The sequence below is a fragment of the Phyllopteryx taeniolatus genome, chromosome 1 (assembly GCF_024500385.1).
Source record: "Phyllopteryx taeniolatus isolate TA_2022b chromosome 1, UOR_Ptae_1.2, whole genome shotgun sequence".
Classification (NCBI taxonomy): domain Eukaryota; kingdom Metazoa; phylum Chordata; class Actinopteri; order Syngnathiformes; family Syngnathidae; genus Phyllopteryx; species Phyllopteryx taeniolatus.
The window spans coordinates 15971515-15984384 of NC_084502.1; the positions used below are offsets into that span (position 1 = coordinate 15971515).

The 12870-nt window shown below is 41.4% G+C and overlaps 1 protein-coding gene across 4 annotated transcripts in view; it reads right to left on the bottom strand.

The window, feature by feature from the left end:
* The window catches only part of LOC133479018 (aryl hydrocarbon receptor-like), a 26075-nt gene continuing 13205 nt past the window's right edge, over nt 1-12870 (bottom strand). Inside the window, exons 7-12 of one of the 4 annotated variants that reach the window (XM_061775446.1) lie at nt 12542-12747; nt 12356-12465; nt 8735-8876; nt 7360-8665; nt 4846-5002; nt 1-4559 (exon numbers count right to left, since the gene is read on the bottom strand). In XM_061775446.1, coding sequence (XP_061631430.1) covers nt 4853-5002; nt 7360-8665; nt 8735-8876; nt 12356-12465; nt 12542-12747 — 1914 coding nt within the window. In that variant the 3' untranslated portion in view covers nt 1-4559; nt 4846-4852. Of the gene's footprint in view, nt 5003-6499; nt 6611-7085; nt 7158-7359; nt 8666-8734; nt 8877-12355; nt 12466-12541; nt 12748-12870 lie in introns of those variants that run through there. The other 3 variants (XR_009788809.1, XM_061775454.1, XM_061775436.1) reach the window with 3 other exon arrangements.

A 12870-nucleotide genomic window follows, 5' to 3' on the forward strand; every position in this document is an offset into this window, starting at 1 on the left:
TTTGGTTGTGTGATTGCACCAAATATTTTATTCCCACATTGCTAAAAGACAATACATTTTAGAAACATATTCACGATCCTTGTACAGACACAAAAGTAACGGTGATCGGCAGTGATCCTTGAACAGCAACCGGGACTGAACACTTTCCAAAGCTGCTGTTTATCAGGTAAATGGTGGTGAGTCCTAGCTCACCATGGTGGTACTTCATTGTTACCATGGTAATAAACAATACACATAAAACATTGAATCATAAAATGCAACATTTTCCATGAGTCGACTTGATTGCTAGGTGATTTTTTAAAGAAGTGATTGTAAAAAAGTAAAACATTTATATGCAGAACACTATTTTTTTTTAATGCATGTGAAGTTCCTGTCTAGTTTCAAACTGTTTTAAATAATCAGTTTTATTAAAAAAAAAAAAACGTCAATTTACAAAAAAAAACAAGAACAAATCAACAAATCAATTAATTTTGTGACATTCAACACAAAGCCACTGCAGACATTTGTGTTGACTTGTTTCACATTTGGTTTGGAATTTGTACTAAATGCTAAATGTTGGTAATTCACTGTCTACACAACTAAATGGCAGCTGCTGATGAGGAAAAAAACCATTTCTAGGAACACTGCATCTCACTTGCGGAATGTTTCTTTGTCCTCCCTTTGAGTAAAGAGAACCACGAACTATGACTTTATCTTTTGCATGAGGGCAGGGACTCTGTGAGGATCATGATCGTCTGTACATGTTTCACCATGCACATTTAGTGTCAATAAATAAGCAACAACAAGGCAGTAACGTCTCCAGTCGGGAAACTACATTGTTTTTTTTGTGACATAACAGAGCTCCTCTGATTATGTCAGGAACATAGAGTACAGTACAGTACATGTAAGTGCACAACACGGTTGCAGTCCTTGGACACAAAAATGCGGCATTACGATTAATGACGTGATGCCGCTGTGTGTTTAGCAGGGAAAGGACCAAAAAATCTATAAATGCTGTCAATGTCAACGTACAATGTGTATCACCGTCCATACATTAAAATCTTGGTGACGTGCTGGTGTGTTCTTACGGAACAGTGATGCTGGAAACACATACACACAAAATAAAGGCTAGAAAAAGGTTCAGTATCACGTAATAACTTTAAAGGTGTATTGTTATATCAATATCTTTTTCATGTTGTACTGTGAACTTTTTACATTATTTCAAGATATGATATTTTCATGTTAAAACAAGATAAATGGAAACGTTAAATGATAGAAGTGATATGGAGCAGGAATGTGGCTCGTTTGCACGATTCAATTAAATTTAACTTTTTGGATTAGCTCAAAACATGGTGAGTTTTCTATTGAGCAAAATTGATGAAATTGTAACAGTGGATATAAAATGTCCCCTGTTCAAATGCCAGGTTTTTGTGATTGCTCTCTCTCTCTCATATATATATATATATATATATATATATATATATATATATACATATATATATATACCGTATTTTCACGACCATAAGGCACACTTAAAAGTCTTAAATTTTCTCCAAAATGGATGGGGCGCCTTATAATGCGGCACGCCTTATGTGTGCACCGAGTTCCACCATCTATAAATGTTGTTGTGTGATGAGCGCTCCGCTTGACTTTTTTTTTTTTTTAAACATTTCCTGCCAACACGCTGCTTACACAGAGGAAAAGCGGACGTGGCTGAGGACAGGGGAAGGGTGCATGAAGTAGGACGCTAAATCCATGCCCCAAGTAGGTATATAGCGCCGGGGTGTTTTAAAAAAAAATGTATTTATTTATTTCTTTATTTTTTTACCGCTTCACTGACTGGGAGCATTTCCGGGGTGTGCATTGTGCAAAACAACATCGGTTTGGATAAGGACCCCCGAAAATGTCACCTACGAAGAGACACGCTTACGAAGCACAGTTTGAGCTGCAAGCTATCAGTTACGTGGAGGAACATGGGAATCGAGCGCCACCATTTATGAATGGATTGTGGATGCTGGGGCTAACATGTCTGCTTGCACTGTTGTTTGAGCTTTCGCACGGCAACGAGACTGATTTGAACCTGGCGTGTTTGATTGAGAACTTGCCCAGCTGTTCATTTCGGATACAGAAGATGATGACTTTGATGGATTTGTGGATGAGGATTGATCAAAAAATAACGTGAGTACATTGTTATATACTTCAATAAAGTACAACCAAACTCAGTTTTGCTCCCGCTGCCTTTTTTAAAACATTGTTTTAGCGTGCATGCATGCTACCGTATGTTTTAAGCTAGCGTATGTTTTACCATACCTGCGCCCAATAATAGGGTGTGCCTTATGTATGTTTTAAATACAGAAATAGACCCCGTAACTGAGACTGCGCCTTTTCATACGGTACGTCCTATGGTCGTGAAAATACGGTATAAGGTGATTCCAATGATCATTCTGAACACAACCACAGTTATAAGAGGGTGTGCACACTTGTACAACCACATTTTCTTAGTTGTTTATATTTTTACCTCCCTTCTCGAAAATATATTTTTTTTCAATTGAGTTTTTCAGGTTATAGGTCAGTTTAAGTTTTAAAATGATTTTTCTTGATCTAATTTTTTTTTATATTACGAAAACCTGGCATTTGAACAGGTATGTGTAGACTTTTTATATTCACTGTATTAGTATGCATACTTCGAGAAGTATTTTGAAAGGCATGGGTAACGTACTGAAGAAAGAAAGGATCTGACCTTTTCAGGCACCATTGTTCCTCATTGATCAGCTGGAGGGACATACATACTGAATACTGGAGGGACATACATACTGAATGTGCCCCGCAAACAGTTAACAAGAAGTTCCACTTGGAATGAACAAGAAACTTAAAAAATATTTTTACTGAAACTTCTTCAAGAAAGAGTATTTACAGATTAGTAGGTGCTGCCTCCGCTGTAGCAGTAATAAGTGAGCACAGATCCGACTCGCTAATGAACACTAGACTATGATTCAGTGTGCGCAGGAACATTACAACACAGTTGACAATTTCACATCAAACCAACTAGTTCATGAGTAGTGACAAATGGTGGTAAATGCCTTTTTAATCTTTTCTAATGTCTGGCTCAAACTACAAGACAAATTTGGTCTTTCACGATTGCGCCTGACGACTGCCATAAAAATTTGCTGTATCTCGGTGAGACAGTGGCAGCACTACACGACATTCATCCATCCATCCATTTTCGGAGCCGCTTCTCCTCACAAGGGTCGCGGACCTGCTGGAGCCTATCCCAGCTATCATCGGGCAGGAGGCGGGGTACACCCTGAACTGGTTGCCAGCCAATTGCAGGGCACATACAAACAAACATCCATTCGCACTCACATTCACACCTACGGGCAATTTAGAGTCTCTAATTAAGGCATGTTTTGGGGATGTGGGAGGAAACCGGAGTGCCCGGAGAAAACCCACGCAGGCACTCCACACAGGCGGGGTCGGGGATTGAACCCCCGCTCCTCAGAACTGTGAGGCCGACGCTCTAAACACTACACGACATGTATTCCGATACCAGCGTATCACATCTCTTACGATCACTGGGCTTCAAATCAAACACTTTCGGAGATGCGTGACCAGAAAATGTGTCACCTTTCACCACAACCAGATACACCTTTTACCATGGAGACACCAAGTTGTTGTCAAACAGTGCATCACTGCGGCAATGTTGGGGAAAAAAGAACAAAAAGAGGAAAAAAACGTGCAGTGTCACCGGGTGCTCGGAGATGATGTTTGGGCTATCCATTCAAGGACAGCTTGAGGTATGTTCACATACTTTTAATTCACTTTTAATACGAAACGGCTCACAAGCGGGTAACAAAACGTTATGTAGCCTAGCAAGCTAGTGCTAGCACTATCGTTTGTACATAAACATGCTGGCGTTCTGTCAAATCATGTTCTAAAGTTTCAGTAAACATTGGTTTGTGCGCGTGCCATCAGGCAGGAGACTGCGGAGTCTGGGGGCCAGGACGAGCTGACTCAAAGACAGATTTATTCATCAGGCTGTCAGGAATCTGAACTCTCTGCCCTCTCTACTTCTTCTGTCCTCTGCCCACCTGAACTCTGACACCTCGCAAACATGTAGATGCACACACACACACGCACGCACGCACACATACACACACACACCACACACACACTTGCACCAGACTCGGGGTTGCCACTTCAGCAGCATTGGGGTTTTGTCATCTAATTTATAAATGTCTTATTTGCCTTGGTTCTCTGACCTTGACTATGTTGCACACGTCACCTGACCTTTGATATTTGCACATTCAATTAATACTTTTTATATTGTATATACGATAGTTTATTTAGCTTTTATATCGATATTATTTGTACTGTCTTTTGTAGCACCACGTGCCCTTGAGTACCGTAATTTCAATCCTCTGTATGTGTTACGCATATTGAAGAATTGACAATAAAAGTACCTTGTATCTTGTGAATAAATGTTGACAACGGTGACCAAGTACGGTATGTTGACAATGGCAAGCACGGGAGGCAATACGGTGGTCACAATACGCATTCCTATTGGTCGTCGTCAAGGTGCGCTGTTGGAGAGTTGTCGTTGATCAGACTACACAAACATATCTTAAAAATAAAACATTAAACATGCTAACATTTTCATTTTGGCTTCGTAGGGCTACTGGAGGGCCAAATTGTTGGTCGTGGATTATGTCACACTACAAGAGGTTTTGTTGTTCCCGACAATATGTTGGGCCCGATCTGGGAAATCACCTGTGATAGCAAATTGGGCCAATATTGGGGCTAAAATCCTGAAGTTTGATCTAAGCATAATGTTTCGCAGAATCTCTCTTTGTATTTTAGATTTGGTACCTCCTTGTCAGAGGATAAATCCTGACTTTTGGGTGTCTGGGAGTCCGTCAGGGCACGAGATTGGGACGTTGCCTGCCACCTCTCTGTTCCCACTGGACATGAGACAGGTCCGGATGAAGGTGGCATTGGCGACGCCGAGGAGGCAACCATTCTCCAGCTGAAAACCACAACCAAGTGATCACAATGAGATGACAGTGACTTCAATATATCCTTCAAATGTCTCTATGTTTAAAGACCAATACGTTTTTAGGATCAAAAATGCACTTGACATTAACTCATTCACTGCTGTAGACATTTATAGTCATCAAATGGAATTCAACGGTTTACTGCGTATCTGTGGGTTGTATAAAGTGTGTGTTGCGATCATGAGAAAAGATGATGCGGTTCATGAGTGAGGAACGCCATTTAAAAAAGCGAGTGACGTTCAACTCGGGCCATGCAGTGAGTCAGCGCTACTCTCGGCGCGTTTCTTAGTTAGCTATCTGTAAATAAATTATTATATTGCTATCAAAAGCCCGTTCTCAGTTTTGTTTTGATTGTTTTACAGTTTGAGGTGTCACAAAAGCAAACAATATTAGCGTCAAAGTCACTGGTCTGCTGGACTGGTTTCTTTTCACAAAAAGCTAATTTTCACTGCTTTTTGCTCAGATAGTTTTTGATTTCTGCGGATTACTGAAGAACAGAACATTATAGAAACCAAACCAAAAAATAAAATAAAAAATTGGGTGAAAGAATAGTCTTTTTTTTCTGGCTGGTTTGGTGCTTATATTGTCACAGAAATCAATATTCAGTGGGTCCTTAAAAATCAGTCAAATGCTCTAAAACGGCTGGCAATATGGGGACCTCTGCCTTCACGATTGGCACGGAATGAGTTAATGAACAAGGAGCATATAGGACCTCCTGTATAAAACAAGCATTTCATAGATCAGTATTTATTTGCAATGTCCTTGTAACCTTAATCCCAGGTATGTACTGTATGCAGCCGATCCAATCCAATAATCATAGATTCACTATAACAACCCAGATTTCTTGTCTCGTCATGAGGTAAATGATGACAGGCAAATAGTAGGTCAGCGGTGCCATACTCACTGAGCCTGAAAAATAACACCAGAGGCTTGTGAATTAATGTATGCCGGGTCAGCCGTCTTTGGGGGCATTATTCTATTAATTATTGTACCGTATCTCACTACGGCCTTTTCTTTTCTATCTTCATCTATTTCTGTCACATTCCATTCTATGTGCCAGCACGGCTTCTCATGCTTAAAGCAAAACTCATAGCACACCTCTATCCAACGGATAGTGCAATTGGAGATCTCACTATTGTCTAAAAGATTTATGTATGCACAGAAATAGAAGCCTTTTCTTAGTTACATAGCATGTCCCGTCACATCATCACAGTTTACAGTGAGTTTCATGCTTGAAGCTTACATGTGCTAACTTTCTATGACAGCAAAAGAGTGGTGTAGATTCACTACTTTCGTTGATGTTTGAGAGCAACACATCAGGCCCTGTCAAAGGCTTCCAATTGACCCACAGATAGAGTGACTCAATTTTGGTCATTTTTCCAAGTTCAGTGCAGGAATTTATAGAGAAATGGCATATCTTTCAAATGAGTACTGGTCTAAATCAAGTTTTAGTTCCAATTTTGACATACAGTATTGGGTGCAGTCCTTATTGCACTCAGCCCTTTCATGATCCCTCAGTGCAACACTGTGCCAACTCCCTTTTACGAGATGGCCAGGCCCATGAAACCAGACTTCACCAACTGCAAAAACATCCCAGAAAGTAAGGTTCAGAGAATGATACAAGATTCAGAAAGTAATTAGTGCTTTAGCTTGGGTGCCAGGCAGTACATCTGCATGTTAGTATACAGTTAGTGAGTGATATTTATCATCTTTCATGAACTATTGGTAGATTTGACAGACACACAACTTTTTTTCTGTCCCCCTTTGTTTCCTTTCTTTCAGGCAACCTAGATAATACCAACCGAGATCCAACCCTATGAAACCGAAAATGATGATAGTACCTCATTTGCGGTTACATAGTAAAAGAAAAATGGTCCAATATGAATAGCCAATATGATCCAAGCCCAAAATCATGATATTTGGCAAAATGCCAAACTCTGAGATTAAGCACAATTTCTGTAAAAACAAGTCTACATAAGAAGTAATCATTACCATATAAATCATTAAGATATAAAACTTTAAATCACTCTTGCAAAATGACAAAAATTGTGTTACCCCATTCTAGTTCTCAGTGGCTCAATTAAGGGGGTGCCTTCCAGACCAAACAGTTGTAAGGGAAGTTGGCAGCTAAAGTCATTTGGAGGGTAGAAGAAGCAAATACTGTAGTGGCATTGATGCAGGACAGAATGTTTGACATGTTTGTATAGAAATATGGAATTGTAACGACAGTTATTCTGTTCAATGAAGATAACTTTGCTGGCCATATATGATCATTCTGCTTATCCTTTACTCTAAAATGACTGCTATAGAACATTTGTCTGAGTCTTACCTGGTTGTGGGCACCCCGTGTGGTGTTGGTGGTGTTGAACAGACTATAGGCGTCGACTGAAGGTTGCGTCAGAGCCACCAATTGCTCCTGCTCCATAGCAGCACTTTGTTGAGAACACTGAGCCAAACATGGGTACAGAGCTGGACTCTGGAGCTTGTGAGATTGCTGACCCTGCAGTGTGTGTGGCTGTGCAGTGTCCACCAAATGTTCGTAGTGACAAACATTTGTGCCATTCAGTGCTGAACTGCCCGCATGTGGTATGTTTGAGACTACAGGGTCAACCAGCGCATTCTGAAGGAAAGTAGTATGTTTACTGCGCCTAAAGGTTCTTTCCAGGCTCTGGGAGTCAGGTAACAAAGTCTGGCTGTTTCCTGGCTGCCAAGGGTGACTTGACTCCAGTGGTGAGATGTCTTTGTTCTCCCCATTGACAAGAGGATGAAGAGGAGTGTGGCTGTCACTATGGTAGGCTTTCTCAGCATATAGCATCCATTGGCTCTTGCCAGAGAGTCTGCTGGCCTCTACACTTCCAGAAGGAAGCAGAATCCCACCTGCACTGATGGGCAGCTGCTGCATTTGCCCGTTGATGGACGGAGTGGTAGGGTGAGTGGGCACACAATGTGCCTGCACCTGTTGGTTGGCACTTTCGGAAGAGTTTGGAGAACGGTTATATAGTCCGAATCCAACTATGTCATTGTGTTGTTCTCTATTGGATCCCATCTCCAATGACTCATGAATGTAGGAGAGGATTTCATTGTTGGTGAGCTCGCTGAGTGTCGAGAAATGGCTGGAATCCATTTCTACCTGGATCATCTTCTCATCCAAAAGCAAAAGTTCTAGGTCTTCGGCATTTAGGCCTAGGTTCTCCAAAGCAATGAGGAGTTCGCTGTTAGAGCAAGTTTCCTCTCCATCCAGAGACAGAGAGTCCAGGGTGGCTAGCAGTGGATCACACATGGACGTTTCTCTGTTGCAGCTTCCGGTCATCTGCCAGCTGTCGCCAAATCCAGAAGTCTCTCCTTGCTCTTTGCTAAAAGTACTGCAAGCGTAGGAATTGTGAGCCTCTGAATCTGGTTGGCAGACGTAAACAGAGTGATCTTGGCTCATCAGTGCTTCCAGCAAGGACTTTGGATGCATGTCCTCTGAGAACTTCTTTTCCATTTTCCTCCTCTTGCATTTGGCTTTGCCCTTGAGATTTTCCGGAAAGCCATAGAGTGGGTAACCAGTCTGGTAGAGAAGTGCCTCGCCAGTGGCAAAGGTGAAAGGAAGGTGCATGGATCGTTTCTTCAGGTGTTCTCCTCCTTCCTCGTCCCTGTTGAAAGAGAAACAATTATTAAAGAATCCAGGTACCTCTAAGGTCAAGCTGACATCCGTCACTTACACCAGCGGCCTCTGTGTGGCGATAATGTAGTCCGGTTTCCCATTCTTATAGACAAGACGGGCGTTGGCTTGGACCCACTTCCATCTGTTGTCCTTGGTGAGCAACCGGAAGACTGTGAGGCCGCTTTCACCAGTCTTTATCACTAGAATGTCAAAAGTCTGGCATGTCAGGTCTGCACTAAGTAGCTCATTTAATGTGGCTTCAACTACTCTGATATTTCAGTTATTGGTTCATGTTGATGACATGCTTTTGTAACTTGTGTGGCGTATATTACCAAGTATTGGATACGGTTAAGCTAATGCTCTTTTTGTACTGTGGATAAGTGATATTCCTGCCACTTGGCAGCTGCTGAAAGTAAATAAAAAGTTACTTGTAATCTAATTTAGTTACTGTTGAAATAAAGTAATCAGTAACTACCGTAATTTCTCGTGTATAATGCACACCCATGTATAATACGCACACCCAAAGTTGACCTCAAAATTATGGAAAACCCTTCTACCTATGTATAATGCATTTTTACAATGCATGATTTTGCTTCTACCCATATGATCAAAACAAGAAGTATTATCTGTATTTTGTTAGTTTTTAAAAATAATGATTCTGAAGTTATGCACCTTATTTGAACATGTAATATTTTGTATTTACTCTTATTTTGAAATTCACAGCCCTACTTTTATTTAGTAAATGAGAAAACACACAGTTGTGTTCATGTGGTTGATTGCCCAGCCAGAATTTGTAAGATGGGTACAGTTCTTTAAAGAAAACATGAAGGGCCAGGCGAAACACATTTAATTTTGTTTTAATAGAATTCAAATTAAACTGTCAAGCATTTCAGAAAATAATTATCATTAAACAAAACATAACCATAAAGAAATTAATGACGGTTGTTGTTCAGTCATCGGGGACAGCGGGGACAGGGCCCTGTATAATCGAGCTAGAAACCAGCTGACTAAAGAAATTAACATTGCAAAAAGAAACTATGCAGCAAAGTTGGAAAAACAGTTTAGCGCAAACGACTCTAAATCAGTCTGGCATGCATTCCAATCGCTGACTAATTACAAGCGACGATCCCCCCAAGCTGAGAACAATAGCACACTAGCCAACAACTTGAACACCTTCTACTGCAAAAGGACAGTTTCACACCACACACCCACCCGGCCGCACCCGCGACCACAATCACACCTCTGACTTCTGCGTTAACCATCCATGAACAGGATGTGAGATGCATCTTCAAACAACAAAAGATTAACAAAGCGGCAGGCCCGGACCATGTGTCCCCATCCTGCCTCAAAGTCTGCGCGGACCAGCTCGCACCAATCTTCACTCAGATCTTAAATAGATCTCTGGAACTGTGCGAAGTTCCATCCTGTTTCAAACGCTCCACCATCATTCCAGTCCCCAAGAAACCTGCAATCTCGGGTCTGAATGACTACAGGCCTGTCGCTTTGACATCTGTGGTCATGAAGTCCTTTGAACGTCTCGTGCTGGACCACCTCAAGAGTGTCACAGGTCCCCTGCTGGACCCCCTGCAGTTTGCCTACCAACCGAACAGGTCTGCGGATGATGCAGTCAACATGGGACTGCACTTCATCCTAGAACACCTCGACAGTGCAGGGACCTACGCGAGGATCCTGTTCGTGGACTTCAGCTCAGCGTTCAACACTATCATCCCTGAACTCCTTTCATCCAAGCTTCTCCAGCTCAGCGTCTCACCTGCCATCTGCCAGTAGATTTACAGCTTTCTGACGGGCAGGACACAGCAGGTGAGGCTGGGGGAGGCCACCTCATCCACACGCAGCATCAGCACTGGGGCACCCCAAGGTTGTGTCCTCTCTCCGCTGCTCTTCTCTCTCTACACGAACGACTGCACCTCAGCGAACCCGACTGTCAAACTCCTGAAGTTTGCAGTAGACATTCCAACAGCTTCTTCCCTCTTGCGATCAACTTCTTAAACACCTAACCTATAATTCCATTACAACAAGCTGGCAATTTTTTTGACTTGAGTTTGTTGTCACATTTCTGTGGGGCCAATTATGTATTACTCGTGCACTCGCTGTAGTTGTCTCGCCATGCTGCACTATTTGTATATACTGGCCACTCATGCCAGAGTAGTATCTGCTCCATTGCACACTGTTTGAGGAGTATCTGTAACATTTGCACAACCAACATTGTCCCAGATTATCGCACTACTCGTCACTTTAAACCGCATACACTCCTTGTAGTCTCAGCGCCCCTTGCACAATGGTCATTGCACCGGTCTATTGCAATATTAGTCATTCAAACTGCTCTAAGTGCTAGAGGACTCTGCATCTTTTTGCACAATTGTTTTTTGTCAATGTCTCTGTCTCCAAAGTGTTCTGTAAATTGACTGTCTGTTGTACTAGAGCGGCTCCAACTATTCTAGACAACTAGACAAATTCCTTGTGTGTTTTGGACATACTTGGAAAATAAAGATGATTCTGATTCTGATCTCTTCTGATACATACCCCTGTCATATTGAAATGAAAGTGTCGGCTTCATCTTTTTTATAACCTCTATGAGGCGTTGGCATTTTGGAATGAAAGTGTACACCTTTCCCATAACCTCTAGGTGCCGGTGGCATATTGGAATGAAAGTGTCCAGCTTTTTCATAACCTCTAGATCGCGACATACATTGATAAAATGTGAAAGTCTTTTTTCCATTTTCCTCTATACCCATGTATAATGCGTATAATGACTTTTGACTATTTTTTGGGGGGAAGAAATACACATTATACACGAGAAATTACGGTAAATTACTTTTTCAAGGAAACTGCGGCAACACTGCCCCCAACCCAGAAAGGTACAAACTTTCACTAGATGACCACGCTAAAAATACTGACTACTCTTAATATTATTTGTGTTGAGCTGTTTACATTGTTTTTGTTTTGTTGGGTCATTACAAACTACTGTCAGTTTGTCACATGTTCATGTAAAAAGTTATTTGTGATCTGTTTATTATTATTATTTGTGAAAGTTGCTATTCGTGTTCCATGTTCAAGCAGCATATCTCTGTATTATAACAGTGGTAATTCAATATCTTCATTGTTAGATAACTTTAGACTACACAATTTGTAGCAGCTGTGTTTTCATATCATAAAAGTGCCATTCATTATTTACATGTTCATAAATATTACATTGATGATCAGAAGCTAAAATGTGATTTTTGTGTGTACCCCCGAATGAGCGTATTCATTATGTATGTAACTGTTTCAAATGCATGCACGTACAGTATTTACATCGCTGTATATATGACCAAATGCATTCAGTGAGTTTGTTTTTGTCTGAGAATGTCAGATAAAAGTGATGTGGGCACCATGGTTACAACAAACTGGGTCATCTGGCACATGTGCAAAGTAGGACACATAAACTGCTTATTAGTAGCCTGTCTTACAAACACATTTTGGGTAAAAAATTTTTTTTTTTTTAAAGTCCTCACGTGTGCACATCATGGCCACCTTTTCTACCTTTAAAGATAGCAAAATAAGGATGTCTTTCTTAGTCACGCTTTCATTAAATTTGCTGATATGACATTTTGTGTATTTCTTTCATTACGTGATGAGGTCCACCCATCAATATGCAGTCAGTGAGCTATTAACTTACTTCTGACGTGATTTTCAGCACAGTGCAGCATGTCAGCTGCATGGATGAACTGGTATCCCGAACCTCGGACACGTAGCTCTGCCTCAGTGTAACCCAGCACAATTTTACCCCTTAAAAACACAAACGCGACACTATGCTTAAAATGGAATACTTGAAACATTAAAATACCAGCACAAAAGCACATACTTAGCGTCACAGGCCATTGGAGTGAAGTCAAGCTTGTGCTTAGTTCTGAAGATCATGCTTTTTGTTCTGATTTCCAGAATAGCCGGTGATTGCAGGGGAGTGGCGATGGCAAACAAGGCGAGCTGAAGCGGGGCACCTTGCTCATTAGTCCACTGCAGTCCACTCTGTCCGTGGAGGAATTTCAGCCGACCCTGGATGCTCATTGCCTGAAAGAAGAGTTGGGAGAAAAATTATTGCAGGCCCCCAAGTTCCCTTCAAGACAGTTTACATTACACTTTGTTCCAATTTGGGCAGCCGTGGCCCAATGGTTAAGATCATCGCCTGCCACC